Source organism: Plectropomus leopardus, chromosome 11, assembly GCF_026936395.1.
Source record: "Plectropomus leopardus strain MGB_pleo_1.0 chromosome 11, ASM2693639v1, whole genome shotgun sequence".
Classification (NCBI taxonomy): domain Eukaryota; kingdom Metazoa; phylum Chordata; class Actinopteri; order Perciformes; family Serranidae; genus Plectropomus; species Plectropomus leopardus.
This window is the reverse complement of record NC_142186.1, coordinates 1,298,517-1,325,232: the sequence shown is the minus strand read 5'-3', so window position 1 is coordinate 1,325,232 and position 26,716 is coordinate 1,298,517. Positions and strand designations below refer to the sequence as shown.

The window sequence follows — 26,716 nt, the reverse complement described above, 5'->3', positions numbered from 1 at the left end:
AAAGTATAGAAATATGTCCTTTTAGGGCTTCCTTACCATAAAAAGGAAAAATCTAACAGAATTTTCTTTACTTTTATTTACATGATCACAAATGTGCCTCAGAGGGCTTTACATATGTACACCATAGGCCACCTTAGAGCACTCATGAATGCATTAAAATATAAAAATCAGTTCATATATGCTCATGAGTCCATCATGAAGTCTTTCCCACAGAACCAACATGTGATGACAGGTTGAAGGTACATTAAGGCTTTAAAGTGCAAGTCACATGAGTTGTACTGAAGAGCAATCAGCATCAGCCTCTTTGAACCACACTGTGAAAATTATCACACACTGTGCAACGATCCCAGCACACCTCCCAGCCCCGCCCATTTAAAACTTTTTTCACATTTCAGAAGGGAGGCACCCAAGCCAAAAGTGGGGGGTTTAGTTACTCTTTAAGGACTGAACTTGAACACGAAACACAAGCCGTTTGTGTGATACATGAATGAGTGCTTGATGCACACATGGGTACAAACAAAAATGGATTCTCAACAGCACACTGAATATGATGTATAATTTTTTTGAGCTGCTCCATCAAAGTCGAGTTCCCAGCAACTCCTCTGCAGCCATTCGTCCACTGAAGATGACATCGTTGACTGACACACCATCATAGGAGGAACCAATCAGAGATAGTGAGAGATTCTTCTCTGTTATGAAGCTACGCATGGACTCTGGAAAGACAGACAAACCATAAAATAATGTTTCATTAAACCTTATCAATGTATCATTGTCACGTGTCATGTGTCTGTCAGTGCTCACCTACTCTCCGAAAGTGTCCCAAATAATACTGAGGTATGCAGTCCTGATAGGAGAGAAACAGAATGTTCATTACTACTGCAAAGATGCAGAAATAACAGATGTACTGACTTCTAATAAAGTGATGAAATAAACAACAGACAGACAACAACAGAGACATGAACTGGGAACTGGTTTCCACAGACACAGTCCTGTCCTACCCTCTGCACAGTCACCCGGCTCCAGCTGGGTGCTGTTGTGACTCCTAGGTGGCAGTGCACTGCCTCTGTGGCTCGTGCTAAAAGACTCTCCTCTGTTACTGCTTCTGGGGCCCCAAACACTTCCTGAAACCAGGCCCCTCCCATCATCACCTGGAAAACAAGGTCATGACCACAGGTTAGCGGTGTGGACTCACTTCACTCAGGGGTGTCCAGACAGTGTTTGAGTGAGTGGGTGAGTGAGTGAGTGAGTGAGTGAGTGAGTGAGTGAGTGTGTATGTTTGTGGGTGTGAGTGAGTGAGTGTGTGTGTATGTTTGTGGGTGTGAGTGAGTCAATGTGTAAGTGAGTCAGTGAGTGAGTGAGTGATCGAGTGAGTGAGTGAGTCAGTGTGTGACTGAGTGAGTGAGTGATCGAGTGAGTGTGAGAGTGTGAGTGTGTGTGTCAGTGTGTGACTGAGTGACTGAGTGATTGAGTGTGTGTATGACTGTGAGTCAGTGTGTAAGTGAGTGAGACAGTGTGTTAGTGAGTGAGTAGTGTGTGAGTCAGTGTGCCTGAGTGAGTGATTGAGTGAGTGAGTGTGTGTGTGTATGTGAGTGAGTGAGTGAGTGAGTGTGTGAGTGAGTGAGTGAGTGTGTGTGTGGGTGTGAGTGAGTGAGTGAGTGAGTGAGTGAGTGAGTGAGTGAGTGAGTGAGTGTGTATGTTTGTGGGTGTGAGTGAGTCAATGTGTGAGTCAGTGAGTGAGTGAGTGATCGACTGAGTGTGAGTGTGAGTGAGTGTGTGTGTGTGTCAGTGTGTGACTGAGCGAGTGAGTGATTGAGTGTGTGTGTGTGTGTGTGTATGTGAGTGAGTGAGTCAGTGAGTGAGTGAGTGAGTGTGTGTGTGTGTTTGTGGGTGAGTGAGTCAATGTGTGAGTCAGTGAGTGAGTGAGTGTGTGTGTGTTTGTGGGTGAGTGAGTCAATGTGTGAGTCAGTGAGTGAGTGAGTGATTGAGTGAGTGTGAAAGTGTGAGTGTGTGTGTGTGTGTGTGAGTCAGCGTGTGACTGAGCGAGTGAGTGATTGTGTGTGTGAGTGAGACAGTGTGTTAGTGAGTGATCGAGTGAGTAGTGTGTGTGTGTATGTGAGTGAGTGAGTGAGTGAGTGAGTGTGTGAGTGAGTGAGTGAGTGAGTGAGTGAGTGAGTGAGTGAGTGAGTGTGTGTGTGTGAGTGAGTGAGTGAGTGAGTGTAAATGATAAATGGACTGTACTTGTTTAGCGCTTTCTAGTCTTTTCGACTACACAAAGCGCTTTCACAGGACATGTCACACACACACATTCACACTGTAGTGGCAGAAGCTACCGCACAAGGGGCCACCTACTAGATAGTAACCATTCATAAACATGCACACTTCGATGACGTGGCATTGGGAGCAAATTGGTGTGTGTGTGTGTGTGTGTGTGTGTGTGTGTGTGTGTGTGTGTGTGTGTGTGTGTGTGTGTGTGAGTGAGTGAGTGAGTGAGTGAGTGAGTGAGTAAGTGAGTCAGTGTGAGTGAGTGTGTGCGTGCGTCATTGACATATTATAGAGAAGTCCGGGTGTGCATGCGAGTGAGTGAGTACCGTCAGTCTGGTGGTCTGTCCATGAGGTCTGTTGTGTTGAGGGAATGGAACAGAGTCATAGACCACTCCCAGTAACCCCCGATCCTCTGATGATGGAAGCAGGTGACCAAAACCCTGCCACACACAAACATATACACACAGACACACACACACGGCCATAACACAACAAGCCAGAACAACTGACACAAGCTAGTGTGACGTCTGAGGCGGGGAAAAGTGTAACTGACTACCCACTCTCTTTTTTCTCTCTAAGTTATGACTGCAATAAGTTAACTAAAACTGTCTGAATAAATAAACATTCAGAATTCCTTTCTGGAAAAAATCTGCAGTCTCTCTCAGAGGCCCCTCTCATTCCCCACAAAAAAGGAAGTCAGGGTATCAAAAAAGGAAAGAAAGAAAAGAGAAAAATAGGAAGCAAGCTGAAGGAAAACAACTTTTAACGACTTTCTTTCAAAAGAAAGGTGGGCACAACTCACACAGTTTAAGAATGATTAAAACTAATACCAGCAATTTAGATTCAAGGCAGTCAGCCAGCAGGAGTCTAGCCTGGATAATATTTGCGTTTTATATAAAAGTTTATTATATTCATAAATTACTCAGCATCATCGGTACAATCTCATATGACATTATATTTTTAGATATTACCTCGCAGTAAAGTCAGTCAGCTTTGGAGCGATATTTAGCTAATTTCCCAGTGAGTTAGCTTAACATATTTCAACAGATTCATTACAATCTCCAGATTCATATGATGTAACTGACTTTGCAATAGCTTTAAAAGCCTGCTAATGCCCTACAAACATGATGTATTTAATTTCAAGTAAGATTATTTCTATTAGTGCTAAAGAAGTTAACTAAGAATTGAGGGGAATAATTCCAATTTTAGGGTCATAGCATCAAGTGTGGCTGAATCTTACTGAAAGTAAACTGTAGTTTTTGGAGTTTTTTTTCACTTTGAGGGGTTAGATTATACCAAATAAGCCCTTGTTATTCAACAAGTCACTTGGCTTCAAATAATCTTAAGAATAATAAAGAAAGTGAAGCAGCGGCAGGCCCCTCAACATCTGCTCATGTTTCTGAGGATGTGAAACGAGGTGAGCTCATAATGTGGCAACTAAAAGTAATTCCCAAGCAATCATTTGTAGTCGTTTCACCTGAAAGGAACTTAGAAACAGGAACAGTAATTATCCTGTTTTCATGTATGTTAGGCTAAAAGCAGGACGAGACTCTAATATTCATCCTGTTTGCTTTCTTGTTTGTAGAGGGTTCAGTCCTAGCAGATAGAAAGGAACAGGACGTGTTAGAGGATGAAGGAAGTGAAGAGTATGAGGGTAGTGACAATGATGAAGAGAGGACAGAAGAAGGTGAAGAAAGTGAGGGCAGTTCATTTGAGTATTTGCCAGACTGGTTATAACAATTGTGCAGGGTTGTCATGGGCCGTGGTGATGGGGCCCAGTGAGATATGTTTTCATGGGGTCCAGAATTCCTGGCGACGCCCCTGAATGGAGTCATTGTGTTCTTACACCAATCTGCTGTTTAGGTATTTTGCTCTCAAATCCAGTCATCTGATGACCTCTGCAGAGCTCCATTCACAGTTCTAAACTAAAGTATTTAGTGTGTGTGTTCGACTGCACTCCTCACCGTCACAGGCAGGATGGAGCCCTCATACTCCAGATTTACCACAGCGACTGTTACAGTGGAGATGTCTTGCAGCAGCTGGATGAGAGGCTGATAGGAGGAGGGCAGGACAGAGGCGAGCGCTGCAGGGCACAGAGAGGGGCGAAGACAACATCTGTTTTCTATAGTTCTCTATTGTGATAGAATGAGAATGTTTGGTATTGTGTACAAAAACATTGAGGTTATTATTTTGTAGCAGCAAGTGTAAGACATTTATAATATACATTTTACATTCAAATACCGACATTGCACTTTTAATTGTGTAATTTATAGCAATACTTAATATTTTAAATAAATACTAAAGATGTTATGAGGAAGATTTGAAAGGAGATTTGATCCTACTACTTATATTCTGTTAGACACTACTTACCTTTGGCAGGCAGCGCAGAGATGATGTGGTCAGCAGATACAACTCCATCCTTCAGACTGATCTACACACACACACACACACACACACACACACACACACAGACACAGACAGACACACACACACACACACACAGACACACACACACACACACACACACACACACACACAGACACAGACACAGACACACACAGACACAGACACACACACACACACAGACACAGACACACACAGACACACACACACACACACACACACACACACACACACACACACACACACACACACACAATGAAAACAGTCATATTAAGAGTCCAGCATGTTTAGGTTTCCAGCCTGGAAGCTCTGCTCATACATGCTAATGTTTACCATATTCACCATATGAGTTTAGTGTTTTAGCATGCTAGCATTTGCTAGTGAACACAGAGTGCACCCAAGGCTGATTTGAATGTCGTCAGTTCTGAAGGTTATCAACAGAAGTATGGGACACATTCAAATGTTGACCTAATGGTGGCACTAGATGAAAAGTCAGAGGATCACCAAACTTCTTATATCTCTGCTAGTGAAGAGCACCTGTTATTGAGACTGTGATGGACAGAAGAACCCTGATCCTGAGCCACACTGCCAACACACAGTGCGTCAACCTGGGACTCCCCTTTGCACTCCTTTTTAAAAATTGATTTAGTCATACAATGTGATCAGATATTCTTCTGTCATGATAATGGACAAGCTGCCTGTAACATAAAAATAACAAAAATGATTGCATGTTCTGATGTAGTGATTGAGTTACTTTCTCAAATATAGAGTAATGCTACTCTAAAGGGCTGAGAAAGGCACCTTTCAGCTGATTTCAAACCAAAACTCAGCAGCGTAAGTAACCATGGCGATTAGAAGAAAGCCACATTCATAGGATGGAAAAGTCTGGCTTTAGACTCAACATAGCTGGCTAACACACTGATCTGGCTTTCTGGTGCAGATCTTCCCCTCTCTTTGCTCTGCAAACTCTGAGGAACTTTACAGTTTCAGTTGCCTTATTGGACTTGATGATTTCCATTAGAAACACCATGCTGAAGCAGCTAAACATTAACATCACAGTCATAATCTCCATCATGTACATGCAGTTTACAGTCTCACTGACCTCCCAACCCGAGGCTGAAGGGCTGATGTGTCGAACAGCTGCCTCTCTGTGCAGCTGCACTCTGCTGCTCTGCTGGAGATACTCTGTGATGGATTCTGGGAGGGACTCCACCCCCCTACTCAGGGACCACTGAGCCCATGACTCTTTCACAGATCTTTGAGCGAGAGGGCCAGGGGGGACCACAGGAGAGGGACCTGCAGGTTTTCAATCAAACAACTTTAGTCCCATAATGCACAAAGATGAGACACATTACTGTGGGGTTTTTTTTGTTGTTGTTTTTTCACATTTTATACAGCGTCCCAACTTTTTAAGGACTGGGGTTGAAAAATGGTTTCTGTCATGTTTATTTAAATACTCTATACAATACAGTACATATGCATACTACTTTTGTGTAGCTCACAATATTAGATTTTTTTTTTAACTTAGACTTAATCAGAGAGGTGTTGTTTCAACTCTTTCTATAAACTTTGTATTGTGTGTTTTTATCAGCTATGTTCTGAAACACGAGTCACAGTCAGATAGAACTCATCTGCAAATTCCAGTTGCTTCCAACCTCTATCACATTCTGTTTGCTTTCTTTCCTTCTGCCTTCTGTATTCTGTCTTTTGTGCAGAAGTGGAGCACAGAGCGTCAGGGGGAGCAAAGGTTCTGGCTGTTTTTAATGCTGGGGGGTGGGGGGGAGCAATGAGCAATAAAGGAAGAAATTACATATGAGCAAGAACAATTACCTGAAAATTTGTTTCTTTTTAAAAGAAAGAAGGTTAAAATAATAATAATTATTAAAAGTTGTAATAATTTAGTAATATACTTTTAAATATGTAATTATGGTAAAATGATATCTCTGTTTTCCCCAATCTACAAATCCCTTGCAATTTATAGAACATTTCTTACCAAGCTGCTCAGTGCCTTTTTTCCCATGTTTCTTCGAAGATTTTTTTTTTGGGCATTTTTTGCCTTTAATATACAGAACAGCACAAGTGTGAAAGGGGGAGAGAGAGAGGGGCAGCAAAGGGCCGAGGCCGGAATCGAACACAGCCTCTGTACGTGGGACACCCGCTTTATCCACTGAGCCACCAGGTGCCTCTTTCCATTGTGTCTGACATAAATTGCACTAATTTGCTCAGGATTTAAAGGTTTAAATACTTGTGAGAGGTGTCTGAAAGCAGCACAGGGAAAGTGATGTCACTCCAGGTTTCAAAGGGTTAAGAAAGGAGAATGAATCAAAAGAACTGTCCTCAAAGTAGCATCAGTATAGTAAGTGTTGGAGTGTACCTGAGCCCAGCAGCATGCCCAGAACCACGGATCCTCTGTGCTGCTCTGCATTGTACAAGGGAGGAAAACAAGAGCGCACACTCAGCTTCCTGCAGTCCCCCGCAAACACACCACGACACAAACTGTCCACAGCTATGTCTGCCAGCTGAACACACACAGAGGAAGAAAATGTCATCAAAGGTAATGACAGACTCTTCATAATGACATTAGAATGAAGAGATCCCTTCCAAACAGTCCTCCATTGTATGTGATGGAGGACAAACTCTGCAGTCTTGGTGCTGTCTTCTAAAGCTCAGCTGAAACGGGAGCTTCATCTCACTCAGCAAACAGGCAATGTTTTAAGGCAAACTAGGAAATATGTGATCCATTGGTATCCACTGCACATGCTGTTTATGTAAATATGCTATGCTGCCATTTAGGTCTTTCTCTGGTTTATACATCCTGCTGCTTTCAGCTGGATATCACAGTCATCTCCTCACCTCCTTTCCTAGCCTCCTTGAAACGAATGAATGGACGGACTCGTCCTCTTCCTTGCCTTTCTTCACCACTATCTCCTTGGCAAGACTCCAAAGAAGAGGACGGGAGAAGGGGGGGACAGTCCTCAAAAGTCCACTGAAAGAGGGACGGAGAGACAGAGAAACAGAGGACAGGACATTGAAAACACAGCTGAGACCAAAAACTAAAAGATCACAATATTGTTACCAGCCATCATATTCATCTCACCTTCTAAAAAAAGTATCGATACTTATTCTTTCACAGGTGCAATGAAAATATGCTCAGTAACCACTTCATGAGGTACACATTACATTTCTATTGGTTCAGCATTTTAATGTTCAGGCAGATCAGTCACTCTGGCCCGAGCTGGTTGCACCTTGTTCTATGACGAGATGAAAGTTTGCACAGTGCCAGGAAAATGCTGATTTAATGTCAGGCTTTACTTGGATACGTATAAGGCAGGCTGAGAAAGACCAGGACGCGGGATACACACGTCCCTGAGTGAGGACCACACACAGCAGAGAGGCTGCGGATGAGACAACAAACAGCGTGCACTACTGTAAGGAAGCGCAATAAAATGTATCTTTGATTAATAAAATTTTACTTTGATAAATTTGATTAATTTTGTTTTCTTTCATTTTAAGACCGTTTTACATTACTTTTATTTTCATTTTTATGTATACATGTTAAGTGTGTGTGTGTGTGTAACTGTGCAGCAGGCATAGTGTTGTTGTTTTTTTTCCCCCTTTCTTTTCTCTTGTGTATTTACCCTCTTCCAATATATATTTTATATATATATATATATATATATATATATATATATATATATAGATATATATAGATAGATAGATATAGATATAGATATAGATATAGATAGATAGATAGATAGATAGATAGATAGATAGATAGATAGATACTAAGATTTTGTTTTCCATCATTTCCTTTTTCAGATGTTAGCATTGCTATCACTGTTTCATTTTATTTTTGACAGTAGTAGCCTAGCAGGTTGGGATCGAGGGATTGGAAGTATGAGTAGAGAAAATTAGTGGATTGGGAAGAAGTAGGTGCTTTTCTTTATTTCTACATATGCTCATTTTTGTATATTATTTAGAAAAAAAAAAGAGAGAGTCCGTAGGAGTGTGAATCATCTCAGAGAATAAAGACTCATCAGAATGGGTTGGCAAGAAGAGCAGCTGTGTTATTTGCAGAGCTGAATGTGTATTTTTGAAGGATTCTACAGGAAATGGATTTGCTCTTGTTCTTCAATCTTCTGGCTGTCAAAAACAGGAATGTGGTGGACAAATCTCTAAATATCAGGTACAACTGCACCTCTGTGCAAAATAAACATTTAGGCAGAACAAAAACCCTGGCATGTTCCTCACATGCATCATACAGCAACCCTCAGCAGGGAGGTGATGATATTGCTCTAATATGATCTCACTGGAATATGTCGTTGAGTCAGATAACAGGCAACCCGTTTGTTTGCCAGTCTTCTGTCTTACATGCTTCTTCACAGCCATGAAGCCACTTTCTCCTTGTGTTTGGTCTTCCTGCTAGTTAGTAAGACTCGCAACAGTACTATTTGGACTTGCAATTTTCAGGATTTACTGAAAATTGCACAGATTTGACAGCAGTTAGCCACACAACAAGCTGTGGTGAATATGAGACACTTTTCTGACCAACCTGATCCCTGCAGGCATCCTGTGCAGCTCTTTGTTGACGTACAGATATCTGTTCTTGGAGGCGACATCACTGTAGGTGACTGGAAGAAGCTCCCCCCCAAGACCCAGGTCATCCACCTACACACACACACACACACACACACACACACACACACACACACACACACACACACAGTTACAGGGTTTAATATTAAACCGATAGGCTGCTGTGCCTGAATACCATGTAGCAGAGTCGTTGCTGTGTGTTTGGGATATTTCTGTGTCTCACACTAGATCTCAGTCTGTCATTCCATCCATCCTCACAGTTCCCTCACCTCTCATTAAACCCTTTTTCCACTAACATGGAACCGGTTCTGTTCTGGTTGCCGCAACTTATTTTGAACCATTCAAAGCATTTTGTCCAATAATAAATTGGTTCAGAAGCCAAAAAGTTGGTTCTCAGCTGGAACCAAAAACTAGCAGGTTTTCCTCGACCTGAAGCTTGAACCATGACAACATCAGTGTGTGTGTGTGTGTGTGTGTGTGTGTGTGTGTTATATTCCAGTTTGGAAGGAGAGGATGGAGAAGACAACAATGAAAAGTGGGCTCATTTATGGTTGATTTATGCTTGTTTTTTGGGGGTAAAAAATATTATCTGTAGTTACAGATCAAATGTTCACAGGTAGTCAATGTAATCTGCGATTTTGCTACTACTACTGTTTCCTTCTGTTGTGCACTAATGACACATGATTACAACAGTTCTGTGCAAAAACGATGGAACACAGGCTGGTTCACTGGAAAGCACCGAGGTTCTAAGAATCCTGAACTGAACTGGTTAAAGAACCAGAGCTGATTTGGTGAAGAGGGCGTATTTGAGATGCTGCTTCATCTGCTGATAATGCAGTTCTTAAAAAGGCAGATTGAAGTGAAGCATCTTGGAAATTAAAGTCTTGCAGTTTCTCTCTGGAGAAGGTGGGGGAATCCATTTGACTCGCTGTCATGTTAATGATGGAGCAGTTCTTCACCTTGGTGACTCCAGTGGTTGGATGATTTCATAGTCTGCTCCTCCTGAGGTCCAGTCAACATGAAGCTGCCCAGCTCATATTTACAGTTTCAGTGTTTATCCTGCAGCTGCTGTGGAGTTTAAAGTCTGCTTCTATCTTGGACTTTTTTACAATCAGAGGTTCCCAATCTTTTTTCCATGGCTTGTGTCTAAGATAAGCCAGGCATCCCCACCCTCACACCCAAACCCCCTGCCTGCACACACATGCACCAAAAGAATAAAGTGATTCAATACAAATCTTTAATTGCAAAACTGAATATATCAATGAATATCAAATATAGGTTTTTCCAACCTATTCTCTTTGCTTTACCCTGTATACAGATAAATATATTTTTCTTTCCACCTTTTTTTGTCACCAAGTGCGTCAAATACACACAAAAAATAAGAATTATCGTAAGTACATTAAAATATTTCTGATAAATGTCTCTTTTAAACATTTGAACTTTAAACATGAGCTTAAGCTAGTGCGAGTCGGCCACCTAGCTGATAGACCAAAAAAATATTTTTGAATTGATTTAGGACTTCTGATTATCCCATTGGATGTGTTATTATGATTTTTTATTTAACATGCACAACTACAATTGTGTTAAAAAATTTAAAAAAGTATATTAATTGTGACCAGATTATGTTAACTACATATTCTAGTCCTGTCTTGGAGAAAAAAATGGAGCGTCTTGATGGAGCATCGTTCCTGTGCACTCCTGGCAGCACTGAACCCCTACTCTTGCCTGACAAGGAGTCAATGCACAAACCCGCTTTTTTGTTCTGAAAATGTCACTATGCAGCCCTGTCCTGTGGACAATAAACAAGGTGCAGACTTCACTCTCTATCACCGGTGAACAAGGAAATACAGCGAGAGCTGCTTGACCCTGACCACATGTAAGAGTACTGTCCGCGATGGAAACCCTAACAAGATCTAGGGTCTAGGTACATGTTTGTAGGAGTTACTTTTGGTTCCCACGGTACTTTACTGGAAGCCTTTGATGGAAACACAGCTTTAAAATTATTGATCAGCACTTACCATATTGAGTGTGTTGCGTCCCACCGCCCCAGCAGGTCGAATCCCTCTGGGTCCATGTTCAAACACCGCCCCATCTGACCTTCTGGTGGACCACAGCCAGCCTCCAAATCGACTACTGGACTCTAATACAATGACCTGGAGAGAAAAAAAAGGTTTTTACATTTGCAATCGTTACGGTTGGTTGTCTGTCAATATGTGTCATATAGACACATATGTGCCTGCGATGGTCTGGCGAACTGTCCAGGGTGTACCCCGCCTTCCGCCCGATGACAGCTGGGATTGGCTCCAGCCCCCCCGCGACCCTTACGAGGACAAGCGGTTACAGAAAATGACTGACTGACTGACTGACTTGTGTTCTACATTTCCCTGCAGTTGTTTTGTTGGGGGGGGGGGCATCAATACAGAATAACATGATCACAGTAGTGTGTGTGTGTGTGTGTGTGTGTGTGTGTGTGTGTGTGTGTGTGTGTGTGTGTGTGTGTACATGCGTGCCTGTGTGTGTGCATTACCTTTGTAACCTGGGGGCTCTTGCAAAGGTAGTAAGATGCTGCCAAACCCCCAATCCCCCCTCCAAGGACTGCAACTGTTCTCATTGGCTGACTGCAAACACAAAAGACATGAGCTTAGACCAGGCATGTCCAAAGTCCATCCCAGGGGCCGAATGTTGTCCACAGACTTATTTTAAATGGCCACCGGCTTGATTTTAAATATATACTGGATGTGGCCCACAACACATAATTGGTTAGTCAAGAACGAACACTTGAATTTTTTCCCTCACAGTAACCGCAGCATCAGTTTGTATTCATGTATCATAAGAATGACGCAGGCAGAGCTGATGTGTTTTCATAAACAGACAGTAAACAAGCTAACAGAATGGAAACCTCATGCAGACATGTCCTGCTCAGAGGAAGACACGGCCTGCTCAGAGGAAGACACGGCCTGCTCAGAGGAAGACACGGCCTGCTCAGAGGCAGACATGGCCTGCTCAGAGGAAGACACGGCCACAGCAACGAGGCAGGAAGACCACAGTGACGACTGCACACTGCTCCTTTCAGGAGAGCTGGAGCACTGAATACCTCTTCACTTAACGATAAAACAACTGAGTTTGTCTCATTATTTTTAAGAACTCGTGTGATGTGAGAGGCCACTGGCCCCCAGGTCTTTACACATGATCTAATGTGGCCCCCGGGTCTCAACACATGATCTAATGTGGCCCCCAGGTCTCAACACATGATCTAATGTGGCCCCCAGGTCTCAACACATGATCTAATGTGGCCCCCAGGTCTTTACACATGATCTAATGTGGCCCCCAGGTCTTTACACATGATCTAATGTGGCCCCCAGGTCTCAACACATGATCTAATGTGGCCCCCAGGTCTCAACACATGATCTAATGTGGCCCCCGGGTCTCAACACATGATCTAATGTGGCCCCCAGGTCTCAACACATGATCTAATGTGGCCCCCAGGTCTTTACACATGATCTAATGTGGCCCCCAGGTCTCAACACATGAGTGTTGAGGTGGTGAGACAGCGTGTGTACAGTGTGTGAGTGTGTGTGTGAGGTGGTGAGACAGCGTGTGTACAGTGTGTGAGTGTGTGTGTGAGGTGGTGAGACAGCGTGTGTACAGTGTGTGAGTGTGTGTGTGAGGTGGTGAGACAGCGTGTGTACAGTGTGTGAGTGTGTGTGTGAGGTGGTGAGACAGCGTGTGTACAGTGTGTGAGTGTGTGTGTGAGGTGGTGAGACAGCGTGTGTACAGTGTGTGAGTGTGTGTGAGGTGGTGAGACAGTGTGTGAGTGTGTGTGTGAGGTGGTGAGACAGCGTGTGTACAGTGTGTGAGTGTGTGTGTGAGGTGGTGAGACAGCGTGTGTACAGTGTGTGAGTGTGTGTGAGGTGGTGAGACAGTGTGTGTACAGTGTGTGAGTGTGTGTGTGAGGTGGTGAGACAGCGTGTGTACAGTGTGTGAGTGTGTGTGTGAGGTGGTGAGACAGCGTGTGTACAGTGTGTGAGTGTGTGTGAGGTGGTGAGACAGCGTGTGTACAGTGTGTGAGTGTGTGTGTGAGGTGGTGAGACAGTGTGTGTACAGTGTGTGAGTGTGTGTGAGGTGGTGAGACAGTGTGTGTGTGAGTGTGTGTGTGAGGTGGTGAGACAGTGTGTGTACAGTGTGTGAGTGTGTGTGTGAGGTGGTGAGACAGTGTGTGAGTGTGTGTGTGAGGTGGTGAGACAGCGTGTGTACAGTGTGTGAGTGTGTGTGGGAGGTGGTGAGACTGTGTGATGAGTGTGTGAGTGTGTGACAGGGTGTGCCTGTGGCCTGAAGCCTGTGGATGTTGATAAGGTTTATCAGACCAACTGTCCATCTTCAGCGCAGACAAAGGACAGCTTCACACTGAGGGAGTCTCTTCTGTCTTGTTCACTTAATGGCAGTTTTTCTTCATTTAAACCTTCCGAAATACAGAAATAAACTATGTGAAGCTGAAGCAGAGTCTCCATCGTCTGTCCTGTAGAACCTGCTTCACCCCCTGTCCTCACCATCACCGAGGTATCCTCATGTGGTCCGGGACATGTTCGTCCTCTCTGTGTCCTGTGTGCAGACTCTTTACTGTGTGCCCCCTCACCTGCATTAGCTAACCTTTCACATGTCTGTGAGCCCCAGTGTCCTCCTCCTGAGGATGGGGATGTCTCGTTGCAGACCGCAGGCAGCTCATCTGAGGAGCTGGAGAGGATCGCTCATGTGATGGTGCTGGTGTTCAGAGCTCTTCTAACCTCTGAAAGCTGAAACCTGAGCTGACTGCCCCGATTTCGCTCAAAAACATGAGCAAAATGCAATCAGCAACTTAACAGGACACGGCTCCAAAATAATCAAGACATTAGTAGCTGAATAAAAGAAAGAAATCAGTAACTTATCAGAAAATCACCTGTACAGAAAAGGGGAATAAATACATGAATGAGAAAAGGATCCGGAAGTTGAGAAAATGATGGAGCTTGACAACTTTCCTCTATTAATAACCGCAGTGCCATGTTGAACAGCGAACCAAAGCAGCCAGCGTGACAGTTTTAATATCCTTACCTTTCCGTGGAGTTAACGTCAGTAACGTTAACGTTACCGAGTCTTAACTCTGACGTCACTAACACACGATAGCTCCACAAACACGCGCACACTGACACTGACTGCGTCACAGTTAGCTCAGGAGGCGTGAAACCAGCGAGAGGAGGTCCGCTGGAACCTCAACTTGGTCCGCGGTACCGGAGTGCGACGTCCGGTTTGACAGTAGCTACCATGATACTTCCGGTCCGGATTCCTTCAAAATAAAAGCGTCTCCTCCTCAGTTCCTCTGCTAGGAGTTTGATGGCACGTGGACGGAAAACAATGGAAGAGCGCGCTATCGCCACCAACTGGTCTGGAGTATGACTCAGAATTAGAAATTAATTCAATAAGTAATAATAATAATAACAACAATAATGATAATAACTTACAACATGACAGCTAATTTTTGCACTTTTTCCACCACAAACTTATTCTATTTTTTCCCTAATCATCATAAATATGCACATAACACATGTAGAAATTCAAATTTTTAACATTTATACTGTGTAACACACTGCAACTTCCTACTGTGCAATAATATTTAACCACTTACTATGCAATATAATTTACAGGCTATATTTCTATATCTTTACAGTAAATATACTACACAGCATGCATGTAGTTCAGTTAACCTGCATAAATATCAATCATGAACATACAGTATCTGTATAAGTAAAAGGTGAATATAGTGTATATAGACATTTTATTATTTTATCTTTATAGTTTAATTTTTGTAATATTTTATCCTTTTTTGCACTCAAACTTTTAAAAAAGTTTTCTCTCCTTCTGTGTCTTGAGGTGCCGTCCAGTTCTCTTTTTCTTGACATTCTATTCTTCACCATTTGATGGCATGAAAAAGTCCTGAGACATCAGTTGGAGCTCAGAGGTCAGAGAAATCATTAGGATGATCTGTACTGAGGGTTTTGTTATATATTTGGGGAGATGTGGATGCAGCACTCCTGCTGCTTATTTTTGTTGCAATAAGAAGAGCCAGCCATCCACTGACACCATGGAGTGTCATCACACTCCTCTGTCCAAACAGAGAGCTGCTTTAACAAACTCTGAACGTAACCCTCGACTCTGAGCTGATGAACGTTGAGATGGAAAAATTACTTTTTGGTTCCAGAGTTGCTGAAATGAGTGAGTTTAATCACCTCTGAGAAGTTGAGCTCTGACATTGCACTTACTGTAACTGTGGCAACAGGCATGCTCACCTGCAAATAAACGGCAGATCTTCCATTTATATCCAGTGGCTGTGTGGTGTGCATGTGGGCCTGTATGCAGAATGTGCACATTTATATTAAAAAAAGATAGAGTCAGAGAGTGGGAAGTTTCAATAAATTAACACAATAATATTTCCTTTAGTGTTGTCCATTAATTCATCATTTACACCGAACCCTATGTTCCATTTTAACCCTGAGCAAACTGACTTGATGTCTTTCAAAAGCATGGGGAGAAGACAAACAGCAACACAAGAAGAAGTAACCCCAAAATTAGTAAGACAATTAGAAAAGTAACACAATTAGAAAAGAAAATTACCAGAAATTTGCTATATATATATATATATGAACTAGACATTTTCCCCTGGCTTTTAAAAAATAATTTTCTAAATCTACTAAATGATCATTGCTTTTTTTCTCTTGTGTTTTAAAGAAGTCACACCAACATGCTCCAGGTTTAAAGTCTGAACCTTGAGCAAATTGGTGTGATTTCTTTGAACTTCAAGGGTTAAATACTTGTGAAAGGCATCTGGGTTCCAAAGGGTTAAATATAATTGTTTAGGTTCATGTTGTTTCTACAGGAGCCCAGAACAGACAATTCAAATGGTGGCTCTACATTGGGCTGTTCGGGTTTAACCATTGTCCCACACACAGAGGAACAGAGGAAGTTTCAGTTCTGCAGCCTCACTGCTGGATGCTGCTGAATCCTACACACTGGAGCTCTCAAAGATCCACGAGACTCCCTGGAGCTGGTCCAAGCTGGGCTTTAAAAGTGGGTCATTTGACTGAGCAATATTAAAAATGATTCTAAAAAGGAATTATAAGCCAGTGCAGTGATGCAGGGAGCGCTCCTGAGTGCTGTGTAATGCCAACTAATGTGTTGCTGAGCCGGGGCCTGGTGACTCTCTTTGGCCTTAACTCAGGTTTGCTTGTATCACAAAGCTGGCTCACTTTGAACAGTGTGAGTGTTTCCTTTCTCACACAGACCAACCGGAGTGTTTGTTATCCACCACACTCTAACGTGATCCTGATATTCAGCTCAATGTCTTCCAACTGAAACACAGCACATTTTCATGGCAACTGGCTCACAAAATATTTGTGAAATACATGATGTGTCTCATGTAAGACGCAGCAGCTGAGGAGATCGAGCCTGGTCAGCTGCTACTTCAACACTTTCTTCTGTCACATCCTCAGCCTGACCCATTGTGCTCCCAGTGGGTTGAACTCTGCTGCTGGGGAGTTTTGGGTTGGATCTCTTTCCTGATTCGGGTGGTTTGCTGCTGTCCTGCACAGCATTTACAAGAGTCATTTCAAAAGGAAGTCTGGAACTTGCATGAAATCAAAGTAGAACAGTTACTACAGCTGTAGCAAAATCCACCCAAACAGATTGTCACCTGTGAGTCACCGTTTCAATCTAAAAGTCATTCCTTCATTGAGCATTTCAGGGTTTCACTCAGAAATAACCAGTGAAAAGAGAGAGCATTGAAATATGACGAGGTTGAAGTGTGACTCCACATTTCAGTCCGATACTAACATCACGCAGGCTTCACACAGAAATAGACAAGTCACTTTCAGCTACCTATAGGACTTTTTTTTGCACTCGTGGTTATTTTTATATTTTCGAGTATGACGTTCTCTTAAAGACCATCTGTTGCAAGAGAATAGTACACATTCATAAATGGAGCAAATATGCTATGAGGACCTAAAATTAACTTATTACTAATTCAGTGATTATTATTATTTTGTCATGTGACTGGAAGAGGACAAAAAAGCAGGAAAACAAACCAGTGGACATGTTTAACTAAGCCATCGAAGCATGTCCCCCAAATGTTTTTGCAATTGACCCAGAGGACAAGCATGGGTCAGCAGAGATTTGTATGTAAATGAATGAGCATCTGTCTGATCGTCACAAAACCTGTTGCTTATATTTAACGCAGGCGTCGTAAACTGACACCCAGCTTTCAAGTTTTTAAGCTTCGTGCTGGCTTGAACCCCAGAATTGCTGCTTGTGGCTGTATTCTAACTTTGATATTAAGATGTTACTGCATGTTTTAATGTCTGCTTGTGTTGGACATTTAATGGACAATGATAAAGATGTATTTCTCAGAGTGCTTCTGACCACGCAAAGTTTTCTCTTACCTGAGAGAAGAGCAAAAATAAGAAAGCATGGTGCATCCCAGAAATCAGCAGCTTACAAAGAGAAACAGAGAAATTTGCTTCTGTATCATTGACTGCATGGAGCCCTGTTTCATTCTAAACACTTTTCATCCCAGTCATTTAGGACAACAGCCGCTTATTGATTGGCTGTCTGCTCCTCAGACCAAACAGCCAATCAGGGTTGATGGTGGATTGTGGCTCTTATTTCTGGACAGAGTATTGAAGGTGTTGTGATGTGAACTGTGCGTGGTGGTGCAGGAGGAGGCATCCCGTGTGACGAGTGTCACCGTGACAACACGAGGTCATAAAGTGTTGGATCAGATTAGTAGGAAGAAAAGCGGAGATCTGATGTTTTCTTTGACTTTGGTGTGCAAAAGTATACTCTTTATTCTTATTATATATCCAACTTTATTTTGCCCCAACCCCTCCCCTCCACCCAGCCCCCACAACCGGTGGCATTCCCATGTCACCAGTTACTGTCACTGTTACAATAGCCAATCAGAGCTCACCTGCAGAAAGAAGGCAACCAAACAAAGAAGAGCAGAAAAAAGGGTTACTTTCAGTTTGTTTTTTCTTGTTAAATAGTAATAAATACATTGAGATGCAGTGGTTCTTACTTTATCCTTTTCTCTTAAGCAGAAGGGTTAAAAAGTTTTTTTTTTATTTCTGTTTCTATTTCTTTTTATTTCTTTATTGATCTGTGTTGGATCTTTAGCAGCAATCCGGACCAGTTGTCATGGTGATTAGCAGCACAGAGAGGAGGAGCTGTCTGGAGGAGAAACACAACAGGAGGAGGAGGAGAGGAAGAAGAAAGCAGGGGGAGGGAGAGGACGAGGAGGAGAAGGAGATCCCTATGAGCGCCAGGAAGGCATCAGTGTCCTGCCACCTTCTCCTCCCTCCACCTCCCTCCCTCCCTCCAGGTTCTCCGTCACCAGCATGTGGAGAGCGGTGGACAGAGGGAGGACGCGAGCAGACACGAGAGAGAATCCATGAGTCCTGAATCACACATACGATGGTGTTTCCTCCCTGCGAAACCAGCGTCTGTCTTCTTGATGCAGCGGTGTGTGTGTGTAAGTGTGTGTGAGTGTGTGTTAAGACTGCTCATCTCTGGGGACTGTAAATATGACCATCCTAATGTCAGAACTAACCGGTGTGAACATGAACACGTGATCTTCCTCTTACAGCCAACATATGGAGTAAAATGGAAAAGCATGGCTCCTCTCTCTTTCCTCTTCATCCTCCTCCTCCTCTCCAGGCTTAAACAACCAAGTAGAACACACAACTCCTCAAACCCGAGAAAAATCAAATAATATTAAACAACAATAATATTAATAAAAACAAACTTGTCACAATCATTCCTTTCCAATTACAGTCGCAACAAAAGACAACAAACTAAAACAGGATAAAAGGAGCGTTTTCCCAGCATCTTCCTCCTTCCTCCTCCTCCTCTCATGCAGTACAAACTGTCTCCTGCAGCACAAAGTTCACCTCTTTGTCTCTGAACTCTGGCTGTGTGTGTGTAGTTGTAGTAGTTGTAGTTAAAATTGTATGGCTTTAGGGCATGGTTCAGGTTTTATCAAGAGTTGGCTGGCCCCTCGTCTGAGTCCGGCCTCCCTCTGCCCCCCGCAGCGGGGTTATTGTTGTTGGAGGCAGGGTAGTAGTCCTCAGGGGGCGGGGCTTGTGGCCCGGGGGCGGTGGGGGCCGTCCGAGTCCGGAAGGCAGACAGTCCGATTGGCAGAGCGAGGGGCAGGGAGGCAGAGCCAAACTGAGAGGCCTCCATGGAAGACACCGCCCCCAGGTGGTGCAGCCCTAGGGACACGCCCACATCCATGCTGTCACTCATCTGGGGCGAGGATCCCTGCTGGCCCCCCCCTCCACCAATGCCCGTCTGTCCGCCCTGCCGCAGGCCGCGCCCGCCATTCCCATGGTGGGAGTAGGTCGGGTGTGGGTGGTGGGGCGGGTCCAGGAAGTGGCGCTGGTGTTGTTGGGAGGCAGCCGGCTTGTGGAGCAGCAACTGGGTGTATGCTGGGTCCTGACCCCCACCTCCACCATCACTGCCGGGCCACATCCTCATCTGCTGCTGGGAGGGAGCCTGGGGGCAGACAGGGACACAGAGGTTGAGACAGCATGCTCTCATGGACGGACATGAAGATACTTGATGGGATTCAATGGGTGCGTTCCGAATCGCATACTGTTTCTTTTTACTTTTAGTAGGTACTATGGCTGCCCTTGCAAAGTATGCACTGCTGCATGCAGTATGCACACAATCAGGACATACTACTTCTTCATAATACTGCACCCTGAACTTTGACCCTCTTTCTCATATAACTGTTACCATGGAGAAAAAGCAAATTTCCATTCGCCAAACTCAACAGAGACAGAGGTTAAGCTGGAGAGCTCTGCTATCGTTACTTAACAACATTTAACCTTTAAGTTATAACTGCATACATTGTGGATTCTAACATTATATATACATTTTATTAGCCTACATATGCATTTCTCTGTCATTGTTTTTTTTCATTTATTTTTGTTGGATGCTTATCTGTATGATTTTTTTTGTTCACTTAAACAATATATATTGCTATTATTACCATGTGACTGGTCATCAGTCCCTTGAATGCACTGTCATTCATCATTGCGGCTTCTGGGTAAGAATAGCCAGAAAAGCATGCTGGCTTGCATACTGCAAAATGCAGCCAGATGTAGTAAGACATCCTGGTATTTTTGGCATACTGCATTTCACATACTTTTACTACCATACTAAGTAGTATGCTGTGAATACTTTTACGGGCGTCTGCATAAACTGGGATAAGAAATCCTTTCAAACACACGACCAAACAGTGCAGAGAAACACCCCAGTACATACAGCACCGGTATTTCACCTCTCATCTAACTATCGCTACAATGAGTAAGTTCAGAGCTGAAGAAGCCTCTTGGATGAGAGGTGAAACGTCTTCAAGAAACTCAGTGAAGTCCAGTTGTCTACCATTCAGCACCTTAAAGTCAAACATGGATGTTTCTGCAAAGAAAGCTCTTAATCATGGATGCTTCACACACATCTTCCTCCCCAATCAGCACAGAATATCTTTACAATCAGCACATTTTACAGATCAGTGTCACAAACTCAGTATCTGACCAGATGTCTCCCCTTCTGTTCCTGAGATATCAATTAGACATTTGTGTGAAGGTTTATCATAATTAGTGTATGAATTCTTGAATTATGGCCAAAAACATGTTACAGTGATCTTTGACCACCAGAATCTACTGTTGACACTGGACTTTCTAACTTAGATACAGTTGAGAAATACTGATATTTGATACTACACGGGAAAAATGGACATGTCACCGGTTCAGACTTTTTGTTTCTTGGTCAGTAGCAGAGAACAGCACAGTAAGGGGAGCAAACATTAATTGTGAGAGCGAGAAAGCACAGTTGCTATGCAGTACCATAAAGCTGTAAATCAATATTGAAACTCTTTTTAATAATCAGAATTGATATGCATCAAAACTACCAATATCTAATCAGTTAATTGTTGAGTACAACTGGACAATTGTGCCAAATTTGAGAAAATTCCCTTAGAGTGTTCTTTAGATATGGGAGACAATGGGACGGACATCCATATGTATAAATGGACAGACACACTGAGAACATAAAGAGGACGAGAGACAGATAAAGGAGCACAGTGCTGCAGTGTTCTACTGGCTGGATGCTGTGCTAATCTATGTCAGTGCAACTTCTTCTAATGTTGTGTGTTCAACACTTCACTCGTCTACCAGGCAGACCATAAACATTATGAGGCCATCCCACTTGTCCCCTTTACAATGACGTATGTAGAAAAAGCTCCCAGAGAGGAGTTTGTCAGTGTGCTGAGTTTGTGGTTCAGGGCTGTCTGTGTGACTCTGTGCTCCATGACAAGAGCACACAGATCATGTGATCCATGCAGGATGTGAGCAGTGTGTGTATGTGTACGTGTGCGTGTGTGTACGCGTGCGTGTGTGTGTGTGTGTGTGTGTGTGTGTGTGTGTGTGTGTGTGTGTGTGTGTGTGAAGCTGGTCGGTGCTGCGGCGCTGTGTACCTGAGGGCTGGTCATCTCATAGTCTGAATGTGTAACAGCAGAGTTGTAGTAGCGGTTACTGTAGCGGTAGTTGCGGTTATCATTGGAAGAACCACTGGAGCCACCTGGAAACAGAACAGACCACATTTAACACACTCATATTAAAGTCACACACACTCACCCTGCACTGACAGTTTGTGGTCATTCAGTTTGTCTGATGTCATTTGTCAGAGTTTTGGATGGGCCAGAAGCAAGCTGACTTCTCCTCATCATGGACAGAGACTGACTGACAGCTGGGCTGATGTGCCCCTCTGCAGGGTTACACCAGGCTCCCACATGTTTTCATCAACACAATTTCAAAACTTTTCTAGAACTTTCCAAGCACCCACATTTCCATTTTGGAAAAGCATGTCAACGTGATGGAATCTTCATAGTAGCTGATGATTTTAATCAACTCAACCTTAAACTCCAAAGATGTAGCAGGATCAAGGATAAACAAAATTTTGATTTTTAAACTTTCTTTGAAAAATGAGCAATAAATCTACCTTCTACCCTCTTCTTTCTTCTACACTTGCACACATGCACATGAAAGTCTTGCTTCCTGTAACAAATGTCACCACACTATGTCTTAAAGGGGAAGGCACGGCTGCTTTTAGTCACAGAATATAAGAACTGTGCTAGTTTTCCATTAGCATCAAGGACGAAACGTCCTTGGATGTGTAACACAATGGCGATGTTGAAACAATATATCGTGCAGCTCTGACTCAATGCATATTAGAGCTACAATGTGTCAACAACTAACAGAAAATACATTTGATGTTATGTTACATTACATGCAAGGTTATCCCTGAAAGAAACAGTTCATTTCATCACACTACTGATGTCCAAGACTTTACCAAAACTTGTTCAGGTTTTCTGTGAGCGTGGAACCCTGGTTCCAGTATGAGGAGCCACCAAACACCAACTGAGTGTAGTCCTCATTTTTACTCGCCCTGTATGGAGTCATACTGAGCCCAACAGTAGGGCTGGATGATATGGCTTTAAAAGAGTATTGCAATATCTTGAGGTGATGTTGCGATACACGATCTTGATATTTTTTAAATGTCCTTTAAACTAATGTTAACTACTAAAAGTTAAATAAAGTACATTTACAATGACATTTTTTACAAAGTATTGTTATAACTGAATTTATCAAATTCAAGTAGTACTTTTATTTTGAAGGACCTGTCTCACATTGGGCCAGAGGTGATAATGTTTGTGCTGTGGACCTAAAGCTTATAGCCTACGTTTGGATGTTAGCAGACAGTTAAACGGATACCGCGGCACCTTTAATCATGAGGATTCATTCACTGTGAGCAGCAACAAACTAACAACTCTCCAGTTCATAGATTACTAATATTTGCAAGTCGCTCTGGTGCTCTGGGATCATAAAAGGAGCTCTGCAAAAGCCCTGCTTTTTTGTGTGTGTCTGTTAGAGGCAGAAAGCTGTAGGAGAGAGTAACAGAACCTAACCTCCAGTGGCTTATAAAAACTACGAGACCATTTATACTCGATGCTCATGATGTAGTCATTAAATATATATCGCACATGGACAAGCCACAATACCCCGAGTATATATATATATCCATATATATATATATATATTTTTTAAAGATACTTTTGGGGCGTTTTTGCCTTTAATTGATAGGACAGCCGAAGTGTGAAGGGGGGATACAGAGGTGGGGTGACATGCAGCAAAGGGCCGAGGCTGGAATTGAACCTGTGGCTGCTGCAGCGAGGACACAGCCTCTATACACAGGGCGCCTGCTCTATCCACTGAGCCACCAGGCACCCCACCCCAAGTATATTTAATATATCACCCACCCCTACCCAGCACAGACGCTGGGGATGAACATTATTCGTCCTCCATCATCAACACATCACACAAAAACATCTTACATCACAGCGAGATGAAGGAGATGTGTTTGTGGCATGGTGCCCTGCAGCAGGGTTTTCTCAGGCAACAGGTTCAGGGTCTATCTGCCCTTTCTGCTGTTTCACTGGACAACATGGCTGTCAGGGACATATGAATGAGACACATTACCCCCTCTCTCTCGCTCTCCTGTCCCTGTCACCTGGGACTCTGTACCACCCTGACTCATTCTCTCTGACAGCAAGGAGGTAAACCAAGATCTTTAAATTTCAGCCCAATTCATTCTGCTGCAGGGTTCATCATTTTCACAGAGTCAGGAAAGTGTTGGAGGAGGAGAAGAAGAGTCAGAGAGTGTGTGTGTGAAGTGTGTGTGTGTGTGTGTGTGTGTGTGTGTGTGTGTGTGTGTGTGTGTGTGTGTTTTACCAGAGCTAGAAACAGAGCTAGTAGTGGAGGTTGAATGGGAGTGGTCCATGGCAGGAGAGGTGGATGTCGATGAACTGGTGTTGGTTCCTTCATCTGTTGTCTTCTTGAAGAAATTGTGCTGCAGGGCGTAGAATGGCGTGATGCGGCTTTTAGGGTCATAGTCCAGCATGCGCAGGATCAGGTCTGTAGGAGGTCAAACAGGACCAGGATGATGATGAGATTTTGTGGAAGCCACAGGAAATGATTGGCCAGCTACAACAGTTGTCTCCCCCCGGCAGGTGCCACCATTCAATGCTACCTCACTGATGCATGCTGAGGTAATCATGCATCTGACCACTTCTTTTTTTGAAGATTATTTTTTGGGCTTTTGCCTTTATTAGATAGGGCAGATACAGTTTTCAAGGGGGAGAGAGAGGGGATGACATGCAGCAAAAGGCCAGGGTCGGAATCGAATCCACAGCCACTGCGGTGAGGACGTAACCTCTGTACACAGGGAACCCGTTCTACCAACTGAGCCGCTGTGCTTTGGCTCTGTACTGGGTAAAGACAGAGGTCATTCATTGCTGCGGCTTTCGAGACAAACTGTCAGGCTGCTTGAACACATTTCAAGAGTCGACTGAACTCCAGCATGAGAAAAAAATGAATCTGCACAACATTACACTTCAAAAGTGTAATTTGTTTGTAACACTGCGTCCTAACAGAGAGAGTGTCTGAGTACTTTTGTTGTGAAATGAGGAGGTTTCAGATTCCTTTCAAAGGAATTTACAATTTTAAACTTGGAGCATGTTGGTTTGACTTCTCTCAAAAAGATGGGGAAAAAGGCAATGAGCAACTTGGTAAGAAATGCTCAACAGATTTAGAAAAAAAATATAAAAAAAGAAGAAACCAAAAAAAAAAAAATGCTCGGGAAAGATGTCAAGGGAAAAGGAAAAAGCTAAGGTTAATGATTATAACTACAACTATATTTATAATTACCATAATAATGTAATGTTACAGAAAATTATTGAAATGTTTAAGTCCCCTTTTTCAGGTCATTTCCTTGGCTTTTTTAAAATTTTGTTTGCTGTGCCAATTCCAGGCCATTTTCTGTTTCCTTTTTTAAAAATGAATATCCTTACTTAATTTTATGGGTAATTTCTTCTTAAAATGCTCTTTGCCTTCTCCCATTGAGTTTGAAAGAAATTAAGCCAATTTTAGTTTATGTTTGAAAGAGTTAACTGCCAAAACTAACGTCAAATATCCATTGATTTAGAAATGAAAGCTTTTTGTGTGTGTGTGTGTGGGGGGCGGGGTCTGTCCTGTGTGTTGCTCTAGTCCTGGACCTAGAGCAACACACAGCTTTTCTCATAATAATAATGATAATGACTAACAAAAAATATTGTTTGGTCTGTTTCTCTTGACAGTTATTACTGAGGTGGATTTGAATGGCATGTTAATGCCACATGCCACGTGTTAGGGGGATTCCATTTAATCCATAATAAAAATGATATTGCAATGAAACGTGTGACTTTACACCTTCAGTAATGCATTGGGTTATCAGTGATGATAATTTTTCATAAACAGGTAGCTGCTATAATGGCTGTATTTTGACTAACATACATAAATAAATAAATGGGAGTCCGACAAATCTGGTGTGTGTCCCTGCAGATCATTACAAAGTGTGGGCTTACCTTTAAACTTCAGGTAGTCACAGGGGGCGTGTCCTGGCTCCCCTGCCCTCCGCCCCCCTGGGCCCCCAGTCTCTACACCCAAAATCTCATGAAGACGCCGTGTGGCTGGGGGCTTATACTCCTGGGAAACACACGCAAAACACACAAATATTTAGATACAGACAGAGAAGGATTTAGAGAGCCCAGTTACCTCCCACAGCAGTACCCACAGGCTCTAATAGATGCATACATCTGCACGTCCTGTAAACTCTTAATCATTTCTAACACTACAGCTGTGTTACTGTTTTGAACACGTTGCTGAGGTTTCAAACTATTGAACACTGAGACAACAATCAAGGTGAAGTAATGAAATCCACAACAATCCATGTCCTAATAAGCCACAGACTAAGTCAAGACAGTTCTTCTATTCTTCTCCTCTGACAGAAAAATATCACCCAATGAAAACTCCAGCCATTTGGAATTCATAGTCTTTAACACTCTTCACAAGAACGTGCAGCATCTAAACATCTTTTTGATGAAGACTTGTAGTAGCAGCATGTGCTTCAGCTGCAGCACACCCACACGTCCCAGTGACTTCATTCACATGCTGCCCACTGTTGCTTCACACTCACGAGGCTTTCACTTTGTTTACAAGTCCAGCTGCTATCTGTGTCACCAGTAGGAGTCAGAGGACACGAGGTGAACGCTGAAGAGGGACCTCTGAATGTAGTCAAATACCTTCTTGATGTCCTTGTTCTTCTTCACTGTCCACAGACCGTCTGACAGCTTGTCAAAATACTTCCTGGCTTTAGGAGCTGCGTCCAGCATGTGGCTGGGAGGGACCCCCAGAACCTCCACAATCTTATTCATCTGGTCAACCTACACACACACACACACACACACACACACACACACACACACACACACACACACAGA

At 43.1% G+C, this 26,716-nt stretch overlaps 2 protein-coding genes across 4 annotated transcripts in view; both read right to left on the bottom strand.

Annotated features, from left to right (window-relative positions):
• Positions 1-58: 58 nt before the first annotated feature.
• Positions 59-14,558, bottom strand: ppox (protoporphyrinogen oxidase). Of its 2 annotated transcripts, none has more exons than XM_042490898.2 (13): positions 14,347-14,558; positions 11,789-11,879; positions 11,280-11,414; positions 9,218-9,333; positions 7,519-7,651; positions 7,040-7,184; positions 5,768-5,961; positions 4,633-4,693; positions 4,227-4,345; positions 2,589-2,702; positions 999-1,148; positions 802-844; positions 59-713 (listed from the first exon to the last, which is right to left on the bottom strand). In XM_042490898.2, exons 2-13 carry the CDS (start codon positions 11,870-11,872, stop codon positions 577-579), a joined length of 1,431 nt encoding a protein of 476 aa, XP_042346832.1. In that variant the 5' UTR covers positions 11,873-11,879; positions 14,347-14,558; the 3' UTR covers positions 59-576. The 2 variants fall into 2 exon arrangements, with proteins under 2 accessions (XP_042346832.1, XP_087941069.1); XM_088084943.1 differs by lacking the exon at positions 14,347-14,558 and adding an exon at positions 13,909-14,308.
• A 3,556-nt stretch (positions 14,559-18,114) lies between these two features.
• dyrk1b (dual-specificity tyrosine-(Y)-phosphorylation regulated kinase 1B) overlaps positions 18,115-26,716 on the bottom strand; it is a 79,108-nt gene continuing 70,506 nt past the window's right edge. The window contains exons 9-13 of one of the 2 annotated variants that reach the window (XM_042489612.2): positions 26,519-26,659; positions 25,802-25,922; positions 24,132-24,314; positions 21,818-21,921; positions 18,115-19,833 (exon numbers count right to left, since the gene is read on the bottom strand). In XM_042489612.2, coding sequence (XP_042345546.2) covers positions 19,318-19,833; positions 21,818-21,921; positions 24,132-24,314; positions 25,802-25,922; positions 26,519-26,659 — 1,065 coding nt within the window. In that variant the 3' untranslated portion in view covers positions 18,115-19,317. The remainder of the gene's footprint in view (positions 19,834-21,817; positions 21,922-24,131; positions 24,315-25,801; positions 25,923-26,518; positions 26,660-26,716) is intronic. The other variant, XM_088084941.1, reaches the window with a different exon arrangement.

Coding starts and splice junctions, on each gene's coding strand:
- ppox (XM_042490898.2), bottom strand. CDS start 11,872: ATGAGAACAGTTGCAGTCCTTGGAGGGGGGATTGGGGGTTTGGCAGCA. Junction 7,652..9,217: donor AGGATGCCTGCAGGGATCAG/GTTGGTCAGAAA, acceptor TCCCTCTTTCAG/TGGACTTTTGAGGACTGTCC. Junction 1,149..2,588: donor GACAGACCACCAGACTGACG/GTACTCACTCAC, acceptor CTTGTTTTCCAG/GTGATGATGGGAGGGGCCTG.